The sequence below is a fragment of the Maylandia zebra genome, linkage group LG16 (assembly GCF_041146795.1).
Source record: "Maylandia zebra isolate NMK-2024a linkage group LG16, Mzebra_GT3a, whole genome shotgun sequence".
NCBI lineage: Eukaryota > Metazoa > Chordata > Actinopteri > Cichliformes > Cichlidae > Maylandia > Maylandia zebra.
The window spans coordinates 5,136,319-5,154,332 of NC_135182.1; the positions used below are offsets into that span (position 1 = coordinate 5,136,319).

General features: G+C 40.0%; 1 protein-coding gene across 2 annotated transcripts in view; it reads right to left on the reverse strand.

Moving 5' to 3' along the window:
• The window catches only part of adcy5 (adenylate cyclase 5), a 104,651-nt gene that overhangs the window by 34,498 nt on the left and 52,139 nt on the right, over positions 1 to 18,014 (reverse strand). For both annotated transcript variants that reach the window (XM_004568973.5, XM_004568972.5), the window contains exons 4-8: positions 11,412 to 11,523; positions 6,992 to 7,119; positions 4,497 to 4,655; positions 3,426 to 3,567; positions 1,220 to 1,357 (exon numbers count right to left, since the gene is read on the reverse strand). In XM_004568973.5, coding sequence (XP_004569030.1) covers positions 1,220 to 1,357; positions 3,426 to 3,567; positions 4,497 to 4,655; positions 6,992 to 7,119; positions 11,412 to 11,523 — 679 coding nt within the window. The remainder of the gene's footprint in view (positions 1 to 1,219; positions 1,358 to 3,425; positions 3,568 to 4,496; positions 4,656 to 6,991; positions 7,120 to 11,411; positions 11,524 to 18,014) is intronic.

The following is an 18,014-nucleotide window of genomic DNA, read 5'->3' on the forward strand; positions in this document are numbered from 1 at the left end:
AGAAGATGATTTTCTAGGGGAAAAGTCATGAGGATGTTGATCTGATCTATGTATAAAATGTGTCTGTGACGTATGAAGGGGCGTCAGTAAACAAACCCTGATGCTATAAAATATCTGTTCATGCTTTGATTAAGTTGAAGACTACTTCCTGTCTGCGTACAGAGTCGTCTTCCCACACGTGTGTTCATTAAAATCATCGTTTGACTTCACCCGGCCGGATCGGTGTGGTTATTCTTCGATCACCTCTTGTACCCTTCCTCAATACTGAATCTTAACAATAGATTAGATCAACACTGAATTTTCTGTATTACAAAGGTGAGAAGGCTCAGCAAGAATAAAACACACGCTGCTACTTTTAAGTGGAGTAGAGATTAATCAGCCTGATGCACGTCAATAATAGGCTAATTATATGCATGACCCATGAAGACAACAGCACAGGGAAGAAAAAACCCTTTTCATTCCTCATGTCAATGAAATCATTAACTTGTTATTGCGGGAAAACCAGATTTGCTTTACAAGATATTTAACCGCTTTTCACATGATAACATAATTACAAGCTGTTCTGATCTGATCTGAGAGAAAACTGCTCTTGATGTGAAAAAAATGATGGGATTCACCTTTTAATAGATACTTTTTGTGAATATTACCAATTTTAAAATAAAGCGTGTAGAACAGAATCCATTTCCCCAATATATAACAGCGCACATGTTGCCTGGACTTCATCGTCCTCTTTCCTGCCATAGATACAGTGAGAGGTGAGTGGATTGGGGATATAAGAAAAACAGGCATAGGTGCATCCATTCGCCAAGTGAGTCACTACATGCAGGCTCGGCTCAGCAGGAAGTGCTACGGTACGTAAATAACAATCAGTCTCGGTGAGGTTCCATCTCTCTGCCGTTGCTACATTTCCCGCTTAACTGCGGCCGCCTACATGTTGCTGTTGTCCCCCTTGCACGAGTGCTCCTGAGAGCCTCTTGGATCCAGGGGTAAGGTGTGAGAGGCGAAGTGAGCTGCTGCTTACCAGGACTGCAGATCTCAGGATTATTGTATTAACAACAGGTTGGCTTCATCACCAAATGAGAGCCAAGATGTGATATTGGCAGGAGAGTCACCTGGCTTTAGCACTCCAACAACACCAAAAACAGCAGCACTACAAAGCAGACCATTAGAATGCTTTTAATCTATCGATAAACATTTGTTTAAAAAAATCTTGTCTTACCATCCTCTTCAGATCTTTGGAGATCTGATTTCCACCTAAATGGTTGTAAAAGGGACGGTCGGTCCAGTGTCCACTGTTGTGGGTGACAGAGTTGGTCCTCTGCCGGTTCATTTTGGCAATCATGGCCTTTTCCTCTTTCTGTAAGACAGAAAAAGCAAAGACAGGTTTTAGAAATAAAATTTACACATACAAGTTCACACATTTTGCGAGAGTTATAATAACATATTTTAGGATTCATCACCTTTTATCAACTGCAAATTATATACTTGTGAATATCTCTTCTATCCAATAAGATAACGTTATCTCACAGTGCTGGCATGATTATCAGTCGTGCCAACACTGTCACCAAAACCTGCCATGAATGTTGCCTTAAGACGGAGTCATCTGCTACCAGTTTGTGAATGAAAGTGGTGAATCTGGGAATTCCATGTAATCGGTTTCTAAAAAAAAGCAATTAATTGGGACAAATCATCAAAAATCGAGCCTTGCTCCTGAATTAGGAAGTAGCTGTGTCAAGCTAAGCGTGTCCAGTGCTGAATGATTTTATTTGGTTGATGTAGGTTTGTTTGTCTGACACTATCTGAGGATGGGGGAACATAAAATAAACCCTCTTTTTACGGTATTCCCAGAGTATTTAAATGCAAAAATAAGCACACTCCTTGTGGAAAGCCTTCCTGTTACAGCTGCAACGGTTGGTCCACATCATATTTAAACCCTATGGATTAAGAAAGGAAAATATGAAGGCAGATGAGCAAATCCTTATAGCAACGTTGAATGTCACATGATTTTCTCTGTGTTTGGTCACAGTTGATTATTGGAAATGTTTTAGATTAGCCCTTGCTAACTCTGATACATTTATAACAATGCACATCATCCTTGTTAATAATAAACAAGTAAAATAAGAAAAAATAAAAGAAATGAACAGGGGAAGTCAGCAAATTTGTAAGCAGATGATGATAAGGATGAAGGGCAGGGGAGGAAAAGAGAGCCTCATTTTTCATTATGCCTCTTTGTAGCATAACAGCCGCTACTTTGGTACAAAGAGGTGTGTGTGTGTGTGTGGATGCTGGAGTTCGAGCCAGGAGTGGTGGGATCATGATGTGAATGGCTTCACCGACAAAGATTTCATCCAAATATTTCAAATGTCGAGGGCCACTTTTAACTACGTCCGACAGCCAATTTCAACGAGACTCTCGTGGCAAGACATTCAGATGAGGCGGCTGATGTAACAGTTACATGACCTGGACTGACATCACACAGGAGACAAAACCATATTATATTTTTGCACACATGGAAGTGGCCCAGGTCAAATATATATCAGAAAAATATCAGAGGGTAATCTTCTCCTAAATGCAGAAGAAGTAAAAACATCCACCAAGTGTAAAACTGTTACACTGATGAAAAATATTCCTTTTCTCCTTCTGGTGTTGTGTTAAAAGCTGGTTTCCTGAGATGGTAATCTCTAGTCATTTTATTTCTTTTTACTTTTATTTCTAGATCTGCATCCTGGCTTTAGGATGTATTCACAAAAAAAAAGAAAGAAAAGATAAAAGTAACCAAAATAATTAGACTGCACAATCTTCCTTCTGTCTCCCAGCAATGAGCAGCAAAATAAGAAGACAATATCACTTCACATGATATGCTATCTATAGTCGCAGCTTGTGATGATGCTGGAGGACAGACAGCTGATAAAAGTCTGGTCATAAACAAACTTGAGCTCACGCAGCGAAGCAGAGACGAACTCACTCTTGGATGAAACAGATTCCCGGTTTATAACACAGACGATAAAACGATCAGTTTTTCAGATTCTGTGATCTAGAGAAATGTCACATACGGTGATTCAGTGGAATTCTGGGATGTTACATTATACTTTTTCAACCTTGACAGACGTGTGCTGTTGACCCTTGACCTCATCTTTAAATCGTGTCAGGCTAATTTATTATATTATATAGGTCAACAATGGGTTTCCTTGAAATTTAAAATTATTATTGAAAAATTCTGCAGCTACTAAATGTCAAACAGGAGTAAAAAGACATAAGAGCCATAAGAATAAACAATAATGTGTCCCACTATAAGCCATAAATTACAGCTCACAGAGTTTCTTTTCTGCCCCCTCGTGTTTAATAATCAGTTAATGCCACTTTAAATCACTTTAATGTATTTTTGATGTATATAGTTGTACTATAAACAGTAATAAGTGAAATACCCTTTTCTGACTGCAGCCCACAATGAGGTAGGTTTCTATGTTGTGCTTCTTCAGGTAGGCATTTCTTTCTCCTCCTGTTCCCGGTTCCACATCATAGTCCCCATTCAGGTAATTCAGAGTGGCTTTAGTTATATGGATGCGCCTAAAATGAGAACCACACACACACACACACACACACACACATTGATTATTCAGACACTGTATATTCATATCTACAACTCTGTGGGCTGTTAAATATAACAGTTTTAGCAAAATTGGTTACAACTCTATTTGGCAAACCCAGCTTTTGTTGATAGTGGAAAATATAAAACATTAAATGTTTAAATTGAGATATTTTAAACGTGAAAAATATTAGCACATTTTTCATTAAACATCTCAAAATAAGTTGGAGCGGGGGAAACAAAAACGCTGAAAATGTAAGTGTTACTAAAAAGCAACAGCTGGTTATCAAAGAACATCTTCAGAGTTTCTCAGAAGTGAGGATGAGCAAAGCTTCAGCGATGTGCAATAAGTTGTAACCATGAAATCACTGCATGGGCTTAGGAGGCATTGTTACTCGTCCCATTGATACATGCTTGCTAAAGTGTTTTTACGCAAAGAAGAAGCCACATATGATCATCCAGAAACACTGCTGTCTTCTCTTAAAAATGTACTGAGACGAAATGGAAAACTGTTCTGTGGTTGGGTGAATCAAAATTTGAAATTCTCTTAGGAAAACAGTGACACCACATCCTCTCGGCTAAAGAGGAGAGGAACCCTCCACCTTGTTATCAGCACTCAGTTCCAAATACTTAATCTCTGCCGGTAAAACTCCAGCTGGTCCTCCTCAGTTCCCAGACGGTTGTTAAAAGAAGAGGGGATGCTACACAGTGGTAAATGTTTTTAGACGTTTTGCTCCTAACAAATGTTAAATGAACTAATACTTTGGCACATGCCACATTTTCTCAACATAAACAGGTTTATCACATTTGCAGATGATTCAATTATTTTTCTTCTTTAAGTTTTACACAACATCCCAAGTTTTTTTTAGAGTAGGGCAGTCTGAACTTGAATATCATTGGAGAGACATACCCTGCTTTGCCCCCAGCTTCCATCTGATTTGCTAGCGTGACATCGTTGGACCAGACATCAAACTGCCACTTCCTGAGCCCCAGCACCCCACAGTGCACTCTGCCACTGTGGATGCCCACTCGCATGTTGACGTTTACCCCAGTCACCTCCCGTACCAGCCTGCAAATAAAAACAGATAGCATTTTTAAGAGATAATTTACAAGTTAAGCTTTTTCGTCACCAGTGTGTTGATGTTAGGGTATCCCAGGGATCACCTTTTTTCCCAGTGCATCTTATATCTCTGCTTTTGCTTGCAAGCAACTTCCTGTTTCATCATTTTAATCCCTACATGCATACCGGATCGTTTTGACAGAGTTGTCCGTAAACTCATAAATGTCCATATATGTCATCCAACACTTTGGGAATCATAACTTTCATAAACGAATGCCTGCATAAAACTGAAATCCAGGTTACATGCTACGAAGAAAATGGAAATTATGTGATTTGGGTGAAATTGCTCTTTAACAGCAAATGTATTTCATTTTTCTGCAACAAGAAGGACAACCACAGAGATTTAGCCTAATCTGAGGATTATTAATCTGACTCAACAATAATCATCTTAAAAACTGACAGAGAATATTTCTGACTGTGAAGTTGCAAAGAGGCACTGACAACAGCTGACAACATGGTCACAAACTGTTTTTAATGGTTTCTGGAAATAAAGTGATGTTATTCATTACTACTTTCATATGTGGCAAAGTACAGGGTGGGCCATTTATATGGATACACCGTAATAACATGGGAATGGTTGGTGATGTTAAAGTCCTGTTTGTGGCACATTAGTATATGTGAGGGGGCAAACTCCTCAAGATGGGTGGTGACCATGGTGGCCATTTAGAAGTCGGCCATCTTGGATACAACTTTTGTTTCTTCAATAGGAAGAGGGCCATGTGACACATCAAACTTATTGGTAATGTCACAAGAAAAACAATGGTGTGCTTGGTTTCAATGTAACTTTATTCTGTCATGAGTTATTTAAAAGTTTCTCTTTGTTCACAGCCATTGACATGTCAAAGAGGTTAACACGTGAGGAGCGGATCGAAATCGTGTTGATATCTGGTGAACGCAGTAACCGGGTCATTGCAGCAGATTTCAATGCAAGACACCCTACGAGACCACCCATCTCCCATGCTACAGTCAGCAAACTGCTTGCTAAGTTTTGTTAAACTGGTTCAGTGTTGGATTTGCCAAAATGTGGACGCAAGAAAACTGTCACTAATGAGGAAACATCAGTGGCTGTCCTAGCTTCATTCAGCAAGAGTCCACAGCGTAGCGCTCGCCGCATGTCACTGGAGAGTGGCATTAGTCGAACATCCCTTCGGCGGATATTAACTACTCAGAAATGGCTCCCTTACAAACTCCAGCTACTGCAGCATCTCAACGAGGATGACCCAGATCGGCCACAGAATTTGCAGAATGGGCAAAACAAAAATTGGAACAGGACCCTCAGTTCACGCAGAAGATTTTGTTCAGTGATGAGGCAAACTTTTATGTGAATGGTGAAGTTAACAAACAAAACCACCGCTATTGGTCTGACACTAACCCACATTGGATGGATCCCTCCAAGACTGCTGGAACAACAAAAGTGATGGTTTGGTGTGGTATATGGGGTACAATGATAGTGGGTCCATTCTTCATCAATGGAAACCTCAAGGCCACTGGATATTTGAAATTGCTACAAGATGATGTGTTTCCCTCTTTATGCACTGAAGCTGGCACGTTCCCTGAGTTCTTCCAGCAAGATGGTGCACCACCACATTATGGGTGCCAGGTCTGAGCATTCCTAGATGAACAGTTTCCTGGAAAGTGGATTGGTCGTCGTGGGCCAGTTGAATGGCCCCCAAGGTCTCCCGATCTGACCCCCTTAGACTTTTATCTTTGGGGTCATCTGAAGGCAATAGTCTATGGTGTGAAGATACGAGATGTGCAGCACCTGAAACTACGGATACTGGATGCCTGTGCTGGCATTTCTCCTGTGGTGTTGCTATCAGTGTGTGAAGAGTGGGAGAAGAGGGTTGCATTGACAATCCAACACAATGGGCAGCACATTGAACACATTTTATAAGTGGTCAGAAACTTGTAAATAACTCTTCTTGTGACATTACCAATAAGTTTGATGTGTCACATGTCTCTCTTCCTATTGAAAAAACAAAAGTTGTATCCAAGATGGCCGACTTCTAAATGGCCACCATGGTCACCACCCATCTTGAGGAGTTTGCCCCCTCACATATACTAATGTGCCACAGACAGGACTTAAATATCAGCAACCATTCCCATGTTATTACGGTGTATCCATATAAGTGGCCCACCCTGTATATGGAACATCAAATATAACTAAAACTGCATCTGGAAATCATCCATTTATTCATTTGCCCCACCTCTGTCTGCTATGTGCACATATTTAAGCATTTTAATTACAGCCACAGATGCCTTGTTACAGTCAGGGGGCAACTTACGAGATAGCCTCTATCATGTCCAGCCCCATCTCCACACAGCAGTGGGCGTGGTCGGCCCTCGCCTCCGGCAGACCAGACACGCAGTAGTAGCAGTCTCCCAAAATCTTGATCCGCAGACAGTGGTTCTCCTGTCACGGGAAGCATGAGCACAAGAAAGAGCAACTTACTGGAGAGGTATCCTAGAAAATAAAGATGTTATTGCAATGGGTTTTAGAGTTACTTCACTTTTATGCAATTCACCGATGGTGGGAGACCTTTGGGAGCCAGTGAAACAAAGACACACAGCTATAACTGGATCCACCTTATGATATCCTCTCTTCATCTTTCACCTTACTATAGTATCTTGCAATTCAGTGGACAAAATACCTCAGTAGTTTCCAACTAAATCAAGTAGACAGAACTGAGGTAAGACAGGCCAAATCATATGACTGATAAATTATAACAAATAACAAAAGACTTCCTTTCCTGCTGTTGAATAAACTAATGATTTTTAAAGTTATTGTTGCACTGATAGAATAATTTCCTACCTAATCCTAAATATAAAACTTTTTACCAGAGTTCAGCTCAATGTTTTGTTTGTATATTCATGAACTTATTAGAAGCTATGAAAACCTGGTACTCAATTTCTTCATCCCCTTACTGGGACTTGTGCATTATTATAAATGTGATCTATTTTTCATTAGTGAAACAAAAACTGACAAAATCAATGTGATCAAACTAATAAAATCCCAAAAGTTCATCTTTTAGACATCTTTAGAATTTGGACAGCACGGCTAAAAAACAGTCCACCAGCTGTTTCCTGTGACCGCTAACTGCACAGTGATGATTTTGTTTGTTTCTTTTGACATTCAACAGTCATCTTTAAATCATTCCACTGGATTTAGATCAAGATCAGATTTTCCACAAATTATCCTTTTCTTTCTCTTGATTTGTTAAGCTTTGGGTGATGGCCTGCTGCCCTGACAGAATAAATAAATAAATAAAAATAAAAATCTTAATATCAGTTTGCTTTCATGTGATTGGAACTCCCCGAGGAAAGAAATTAGCCTCAAACCATGATGACCCTTCCTCTATGCTTTACACTTTCGAAGATTTTGTTTGTAGTTTGTAAATCTGCCCAACTATCTTTTATACATTTGTGATGTGATGATACCAAAATGTTTTAGTACACATTTCTGATGGTGTTTGGCTTTTAGTCCTTGTTTCTGTTTTTCTCCCCTGCTTCCCCTACAATGCTATGTAAAGTTCACGCCAAGATTTTTAGAGCTAAAACTAAACAAAACAATGAAACTAGATGAAAGAAGAAATAGCCTGAGATTGAGAATTTTTTTTTTTGGCAAAACTTATTGTAACAACTTGCCTGACAAGTTTTTGATCCACATGTTTATTGAGACCATTACTGAGACTAGGAGTCAGTTGCTTTCAAAAAATTATCTATTTGTCATTCCAACACTTATGTCAATTTTCCTAAATTCTCTTTTATTAAATGAATGCAGAAATCCTGGTATTCCACAGAGTTCAGAAACTAGGATTTCCACAATACGGTAACCAAGTATAGATGCCTCACATTTGCCTTAAAACTTTTAACTTTTAGAATCATTTAACAGTGTGTGTGTTTGTTTCTGTGTGCGCATGTGTTTGTCTGTTGATCCTAAAGGCATAGGAGAATATAGTGTCTCGTGATGGCCACCTGAGTATCGCTCTAGCACATGGGACTGAGAAACTACAATGAGCTCCACTGTGTAAGAAGCACAGAAAGAGAATACGTGCGGCTGTGTGTGTCTTTGTGTGTTTGCAGAGACACAAGGTACCTCTGGCATGGACCTAAAAGTGTCAGTTGCAACCTGTCTGGTATATAATGCCGTTATTGGCGTTTCACTATGAAATATTAATTAGCTTTTCACCTTTTAGAAACAAATGGTATATATATTGAGGTTTAGCTGAAAAAACAAAGATGTTTTTGTCTAAGAAAAAAGAAAAATCAATGTTCCTGAATGTGCGTCTATGAAACTGCGGTTCAGACATAAAACAGATGTTATGGTGTGCTTTCTAAACACTGGAACTCTGCGCTCACGTCTGTGTTCACAGCAGCATTCACTATGTATTTAATGACCTTTTCCAGCTGCCTCTAAGGTTACTTTACTAATTCCTGGTGTCTAAATACTGTGGACTACACATACATGCAGTTCTTGCACCTGTAACCAAACTGACCAAATCGATAATGATTTTCAGGCCAGCTGCAGAAAAGTATGAGTATTCAGTCTTTGTTAGAACTTGCCCGCACCGGCAGCATCAAAGATGATGCTTTTCTCTGAAAGCTTCATTCATTTTTAATGGAACACTGTGATCACTGAGCACGAGGGCTGCAGTTGCATTTGATTTGTTCTGAGTTTTCTGTATCAGGACCTCCTTTGTCTCCACGCGCTTAGAAATATTGTGGTGAATGCAGACCTGGAAAATAAGAACTATGCTGTTAAGCGCTATACCACCAATATTTTAGTAATACATTAACCAGAGAATGTATGAGTGTCCTACTGCATCGTTGGGGACACTTTGGGGAAGCTGGGAAATTTTGAAACTTTTGCTTTCACAGTATTTAAACAGTGGAGGAAATAATAATTTGATCCCCCGCTGAAGTTTGCTTGCTTACAAATAAATAAACAGTCTCTAATTTTTGTTGTAGTTTCATTTTCATAGAGAGTGACAGAATATCAACCAAAAATCCAGAAAAAAAGTACATTATATAAAATAAGTATTTGATCCCCAAGCAAAACTTGGTGGAGAAATCCTTGTTGACATGCACAGCAGTCAGACATTTCTTGTAGTTGGTCGCCAAGTTTGCACAGAGGACGGTTTTTGGCTGACTCCTTTTTACAGAAATATTCTAAATCCTTTAAATTTCTTGGTTGCTGCTTGGCAACTGGAAGCTTTAGCTCCACAATTTACTTTAGTACTGAGGTCTGAAGACTCGCTCGGCCACCCTATGACCATCTTTAGCCACTCCACTGTTGCCATGGTACGCTTTGAGTCACTTTGGGTCATGCTGGAAGACTTATCCACGACCCATCTTCAGTGTTCTCATCCAAGATTTTACGGTACATGGCCCTGTCCGCTGGGCCCTCCGTGCGATGACGTCGTCCTGTATTCTTAGCAGGAAAAACAGTACAAAGCATAATGTTTCCACCTCTGTGCTTGACTGTGGGGATAGTGTTCTGTGGGTCATATTCAGCATTTCTCTTGCTGCAAACACAGTGGGTCAGGTTGATGCTGAAGAGCTCGATTTTGATTTAATCTGACAGCAGCACTTTCACCTTTTGTTGAGACTGAGGGATTTTCTGGTTGATATTCTGTCTACTCAAATATAATGGGCTGTTCCTTTCTTTGTCAGTGACCAAACTTATCCCAAAAATGATTTCCTCCTCTTTGTATATCATTCTTTTACTGCATTACTGAAATGATCCACTTTCACAAATGTAGTTTTGTACTTCAGGATAATGAAATTGGAGTCAGGTTTGTCTGACCACTAACAAATATCAGATAAAAGAATAAGGGCAAATATTTTCAGAATTAACACCCACTGGGCCTTTCGTTACACAGACATTTTTCCCCTGACCTCACATGCATCTCTTTTTCATACCTTAGCTCCTCTTTCTTACAGAGAATGCGAGCAAGAAGTGCACAGAGGAATCAAACAATGAAAAAGCCCCAGCTCCAACGGCAGCTTCAGGGGCCTCAGTTATTTTTATGTCCAAGTGTAGCATTTGTATGAGACATCCTTAGATGAAAACTACATATCCTCTCATCGCTTCTTGTCTCCTTAAAGCGAAATGAATAGAAGGTCCTGTCTGATTGCCAAGAAGAAATGAATTAGCCGTTAATTAATATCAGTGCTTTTCTAAGTTCTTTACTGTTTTCAGATTTGTAATTTGGATACATTTAAACTGTCCTCAAAATGAAAGAAACTTTTTTCTTTTATCATACCTATAGGAAGTGTGCATTGATGCATTTATCTGTCCTGCTATATTTTACATTTTTATTCTTCATATTTTGCAACAACACAGGCAGGAGCTGTTTAAGGCCATCACCCAGATTACACGGCTATCTTTCCTCTCTGTGTTGTTTACACATAAAAACCTGCAGGTCAGTGTCTGTTTAGTCAGAGGTGAGGGTGAGCTAAACACACACAAACAGACGAAGAGACATCAGATGAGACGAAGCACTTTGGCTGCATTCACCAACAATCAGGCAATGAGCCCCACTGTGGGTTCAGCTTTGTAGGACCTTACATATTATATATATATTATACTTCCATGTATGCTTGCACACGTTTCCAATGAATCACTGCAGCTATTTCTCATTTTCCTATCAAAAGACTTTTGCACAGCTCTTTACATATACATGCAAGCGATTACATCCTTACCGCTGCCAACTTGTCAAAGCGGGCGAACAGTTCATTGAGAGTCATCACCAGCTCCTGTGCTGTGCACTGCGATGCCAGACTGGTGAAACCCTCAATGTCCGCAAATAAGATGCTGCAGAAAAAAACACAAAGACAAAAGAGACAGAATTCATTCAGAAAAGCCTTTTTCTCATTCCCTGAATTCTCTATACTGAAGTGATTTCCCTGCTGACCACACTTTTACCTGAAGAGGCAGAAAAACAAGATACTGCATGCTAACAAAAATGAGCAAAGGGTATCTTTGAGTACTACTTTTCACATCCCTGTGATGAACTTCACTACAAAGTATAAATCCACGGAAATCCAGTGAAAGCTAAAATAATTCTTCTCTGGAGATATGTGGAAATGTTTTTGCAAACCACTAATGGCTTGTAAAGACTTGCAGGGTGACTGAAACAAATATCAACTATGTGTACGTCAAACATGTTGATGAGACTATGAAAGTATGCTCAATTCAGCTGTCAGGATGTAGGCTGGAAACAGGAATGAAATACAAAAGCAGGAGCGACAGGAGTACGCTTGTTCACGTAGCATTTGGAAAGCATAATTTTAGCTCTACTGCACCCTCCTCGAGGCTGCCATTGTAGCTACGACACTGTCGCTTTGCTGCTGCTCCACGTGTGATCTAAATAAGCTCTTATTGTTTGAACAAGTCAGAGGACTACCGGGAATCAAATCTCTGTGCCACCGGTGGCAAGGTCAGCATTATTCAGGACAAATCCCAAACTGATTTGGGATTGTGGGAATAATCTATTCCCACAGTGCAATCAGCACTGTGGGAATAGATTATCCTAAAAACAACTCCATGTTTGATTTCTAGCAGCTCGGGCCAGCATGACTTCAAGCCTTCTGAGCCCACATGTTCCATCCACAGTTCAATGAGTGTGACACTAAAATGCCCACAGGAGCGTGAGCGTGACCACTGGCGTCAGCCGTGTTCAGCGTATACCACACCTCTAGACAAATTGTCAGCTGTGGCGCTGAAGAGGATAAGCAAGTGTTGATGACAGACGGAAAGCAGTTTCGCAGCTTGGGTAAGAGCTTCTGTCTGTGTTTCAGTGTGACTCTAGTTCAACAGCATGAGTCTTTTATGTGTTATAAATAGTTGGTGGACAGCAACTGAGCTGTCATTGAGACAAAAGGTTCTATATATCAGTTTATGATTGGATAAGTTAGACGATAAAGTCATTTCACAACAAGTTTTCAAACTACACGGATGATGTGGCTACTAATAAAGCTCTGTAAGACTACACTCTGTTTACTGATATGCAATTCAAAATATGTGCCAATGCCGACAGCTGTTGTTTTTACTGAATTCACAAAGAAAAGTAATACAAAGCGTTCAAATGAATTGATGGAGATGGAGACGAGAGATTTCAAGATGTACCTTGGAGCCACTGATGCAGATGAAAGGTGTGAGACTGCGGCTGAGGGGGCTTTGCACAGTCATGTGTAATACAATGGCTTTAATCTGGAGTTTAAACGAGGTCTGTGCAAAGTGTGTGTGTTTGCATGTGCGTTTGTGAGAGAGAGAGAGTGTCTAATACATGTGGAGTAACTCTGAGCTTGCGAAAAGTTAGCTGGGAACAAGGTAAGATGATACAGCACAGGCCTTTCTGCGATTGAGGCATTTACTCTACTGACACTGGCACAACAGCGGGGCTGATGATCTCACCAGGCTGAACCACTGAAAGAAACAAGGACAAAGAGGCCAGGCTGGCAGATAGAGGCAGTAATAGGCTCGGCTTTAGCTCTGGGAGACAGCGAGATTGGCCTCACGTACACTCAGATAAAAGCCACGAAAAAGGCTTGTGAATGGCTGAAGTTGTTCTGTGAAACATCGTAACCCACAGAAAGTCTTGTTTCACGCTTGACATTTCTTTCTTCAATGAGTGCAGTTATTCTCTGATGTCCTCATGGGGTGAAACATGTGATGAACTTCATTACTCAAACTAAGGGGATGAGACCGTGCCTCGTGTGCTGCAAAAAACAATACTGCTTAGCAGGGTTTTTCTTGCAGCAGCTGTAACAAACACTCACTTAAGCTTAAAAAATACAACACATCTATCTCCTGCTTTAATCTAGGAGGGGAGGTGGGTGAACAGGCATGAACAGATTTTAGTGGATATAAATAGTTTTTATTCAGAGATTTTTTTTTTTTTTTATTATGACAGTCGTTCCCAATTTAATGCAAAGATAAACCTTGAAGGACAGCCTGGAATTTGCAGAGCTCAAAAAACCAAGTCCTGCAGGGCCTCTCAAATTCATTTTTATCCTTTTTTATGCTTTCTTTATAAGTGATTTAAGAACTGTTTTCTTTGCCTTCGCCTCAACAAGAAAAATATGAAAAATAAGAAAGAATAAAAGGATGCACACTGTGTTTTTCTTGCCCGCTCCGAAAAGATGATTTCTGATTGATCCAAACTGCAACGTTTGAAGCTGACCTTTGCAGCACATCACTGCACTACGCTGCTTTTATTGCAATATAAACATGCAGTGTAATGTACACTTTATGACACACATGGGCTTGAGCCAGCTAATAACGCCCTGAAAGGAAAGCTAAACTAATCTTCTGTTAAAAATATCTGACTGAAATATGAAAAATCTGGCTAAAATCTGATGTTAGAAAATATTAGAGGAAGTGTTAAATGTTAAAAAAAAAAAACAGCCCCATATGGCATAACAGGTTTTTCACTCCAGAAAAAGGAGATGCTAATATTTAAAGTCGTTATAAAAACAAATTGTTACTTCAGTATGTACAGTCACTTACTACACTTGTAAACACCTGTTTAAATAATGCTCACAAAGGACTGTTTAAGAGAAGAAATCATATTTGGCATACATGTTTACATCCTGTATGTCAGAGAGTTCACTTTACTTAGTTTCCAAATCTTCATTTCACAGCAGAGGACTGGAAAACAACTTGTGCTGTAAGTCATGGTCAGGTGGGGAATAAAGACCTCAGATTAATCCTATAATTTATTAGAACATGTGTCATTACATTATGATAAAACTGTGCTGCCGTACCAAATGCACAGAGCCTAAAGGAACATCACAGTGCAGAAAAATGTGGTTAAAAAGTAAAGGCAGATTAATGCGAGATCATTCAAGGTCGTTCATTCTCGAGAAATTGTTTTTTCATACTTATCTGTGAATATTCATGTTTTCTTCAGTCATTGATTCACAGGTAGACTCCATATTCCTGACATATTTCAATGTGTTTTATCAAATACATTCTAATGTAAACTTCAATTCACTCATTTTATATCATTTTTAACTTTTGCCTTTTTGCCTCTGATATAATCACAATCACGTACAAGTTCATACATTGTCTGCAGCGATCCGATATTCAGCTGTGCAACAACACCAGCAGGCAAGAAGCGTTGTCATTGTTTCACATTATGAGGAGCAGATTTAATCACTTCCCCGACTATGTACAATTAGCTTTTCAAATTAAGACCCTCCAGGAAGGAGAAGAGGATGCTATAAATAAAGAAATGTTTTAGACCAAACAAGCTCACATGAATCTCACAGGGTAAGTGGCTGTTACACAGGCGAAAGAACATGGTGTGTTTGTACAGTATGCCAAGACTGGCCCTGTGGTTGCTTTGAGGTGAGTGTATTTCGGGTATGTGAAATTCATTTTGTCTAAGCGTTATACCAGTTTGTTTTTGTTTTGTTTTTTGTCCAGGGTTCACATGCTACCTTTTTCTCTTGACTGCTCATATGTCAAGAGCGCTAACGTGTTCTAATGAACTCCAGCTCCAAAATTCCTAAATTTACTCAATTTGGGTCTTAGGCTGCAAAGGATTAAGAGTTCCCTCTCTGGGGTACACATTTCTGAGAATAATTGATTGCTTTCGGTGAACTGTTGCATGGGAGGTGAAGTGAAACCAGACACTTGACCGATGTGTCTGGACTCAGCACAGGTCTATCTAATTGGGCAGTGACGGTTAATGAAGGAAAGCGGGTGACTGTGGGATGGAAGAAAGAAAGACAGGAAAGTCTGACATGTGCTACAGGTTTTAAAGTTATAACCAGGGGTGCACATAAGTGGTCCGCAGGTAAATAAAAGTCGCGCACCAGATAAGAAGTTGCAACGCACGTTTGCGTACATATAAAAGGCACTGTTTTTGTCCGCTAGAGTAGGATTTTCACGGCATATTCTGCATCACATCTCTGTGCGTTCATCATTTGTTTGAAGCCAGCTCACCTCCTGCAACCACTTTTCTGAGAATACGCGCTTCTTTTGCGGTTCGGACTCCTTCTGACATTTCTTTGGAGGTGGAGGAACACCAAAGTAATTGCTTAAAGGAGCTTCTTCGACATCTTTAAGAGTTCTAAACACATGTTTGTCCCCCTCCAGAAAATCTTATGCACGCAAACGCGCGTTGCAACTTCTTATCTGGTGCGCGACTTTTATTTTGACAGCGAATGCGCACCTGCGGACCACTTATGTGCACCCCTGGTTATAACACTGCGATCTAATTAAGAACATGTAACCACAACAGTCAGGAGAAGATGTTATTTCCATTTGCAGTAATATGAATTAGGTGGACTGGTTTGTCTGTCTTGTCTCTTGTTGGCCAGCGTTGACAACAGACTTGACATTAAGTCATGAGTGAAAAGCTGTGGTGGAGTTGGGCTGCAAAGCAGCTTGCAGGTTTGAAGTGACTGTGACCAAGCTAAAGTAGCTGAAACTGAGCACCCAATTAATGATTGGCTATTAGGATGCACAGAAGCATCACCTGAGCAATCACTTCATGTTGGCTAGCTTTTGGGTGTAAATGTTATATACTTACATTTAACAATTAGTAGAAAAGAAACCCAAATGGAATATTATCTGGAAAACCTATTGCTTCTCAGTGTAGCAGTAATGGTCTATGAAGTCATTTAACATGGCACTGGGTTCTCTCACCGTCTGCAAATAAAACTGTATACTGGGTTTCTTATGGCACTCACTTAACAGACTGACTATTGCCTGTTTCATCATGTTCGTCAAAGATAAGTAAAGGGAAGCAGAACTGCTTTACCCTCTTTAGTTATAAATAAACAAAGCTGTCCAGTGGGACACAGACCTTTACGAGTAAAAAAGAAAAGACTCACACAATCCAAAAAAGTAGCCGATGGGCCAAAAATGTAAGCCTGGATTTAAATTAGTTGTATCTAGTACATCACTAGTAATAATAGTATCACAATTTTTTTAGGACTGAGAATATTTATTATTTATTCAAAAAATATATGAACTATCCTGAAAATGTGGGGTTTTATGTGTTTCACAAGAAAGGCAGAAGAATACAGAACGTAATTGAAATGACCGATGTGATTAAAGAAAACTCCCTGATGATGTCGTGGTCCTGGGTCGGTAACCCAGCGCTTTGTGTTTACTATTATTCTTTTCTAGTTTATTCTGTTTTGTATTTGTTCTTAGGGTTTGAGTCGTGTGTTTAGTTGTTCCGATCATCCCTACCTGTGTCTTTCCTCTGTGTTCTGTCCCCGAGTTGGTGAGTGTGAGTTTCCCGTTCTAGGTTTGTCTCGTTATGCCCATTAGTTCCAGCTGCATCCCCTCCTCTGTGCCATTTCCTGATTACCTGGTGTGTGTATTTATACGGTGTGTCTGCCTGAGCTTCACCCTCTACCTGCTGTGCTTTTTGTCTCCTGCTCCGGTTTAGTATTTCTGTTCCAGTGTTTTAGTCCTTAGTTCCTCTGTCCAGAGTTTTGTTTGTCTTTTTGGTGAGGTTTTTCCCAGCAATACAGCTGCGCTTTAAGTTTTACTTCCGTGTCTGAGTCCTGCATTTTGGGTCCACCGCTCCTGCCTGCCTGCCACACTGCACATCATGACAGATGATGATTTATTTGTTTAGTAATGCAAATAGTTTTTTTTCTAAAGTACTTAATCTGTTTACAATGTACAGATCTTGTCAATCCCTCCCCACCCCAGTGACCCAGAGACGCAGAGAGCAAGGCCTCTTCCGGATATAGCATAAGATGGAACAGTGGGTGGTAACATACAAAACAACAAAGGGGAGAATAAGTATGCACAAGAGACAGTGCCCTAAGTACCACTTAATCTTTGCTGTGGGTGATGACTGGCTCCTTAAAGTTCAACGTGAACTCTTACCGATCTTTAGTTTTGTGACAATGATTAAAAAGCAGATCATGCACTAGATGCTACGGTCTCGAAGAGGACAAAGTTTTACATATTAGGAAATAGTAAACAACGCTGGATTATAAGGACTAAATTGTTCTTCATGGATTTGAGGTTTTATCCTTTTTTTACAGGATTAAAGGCAATTACACAGACGTGGGGAAAAAATTATGAGAGGAAGTTCTTTAGAAGAAGAATCAGAGACTTTGGTTTCAGATCAGTGAATGTTTTTACGGTTATTCCGAACACAATCGGGGATTGTTGCAGGGGTAACTGAGGACAACAGATCAGACTGATTGCACAATTTAAAAACCAAAGATAAATTTACAGTATCCTCAAAAAGCATCCAGGGCCAGGTCGTGGGGGCAGCAGCCTAAGCAAAGAATCTCTCTCTCCCTAGCCACCTCCTCCAGCTT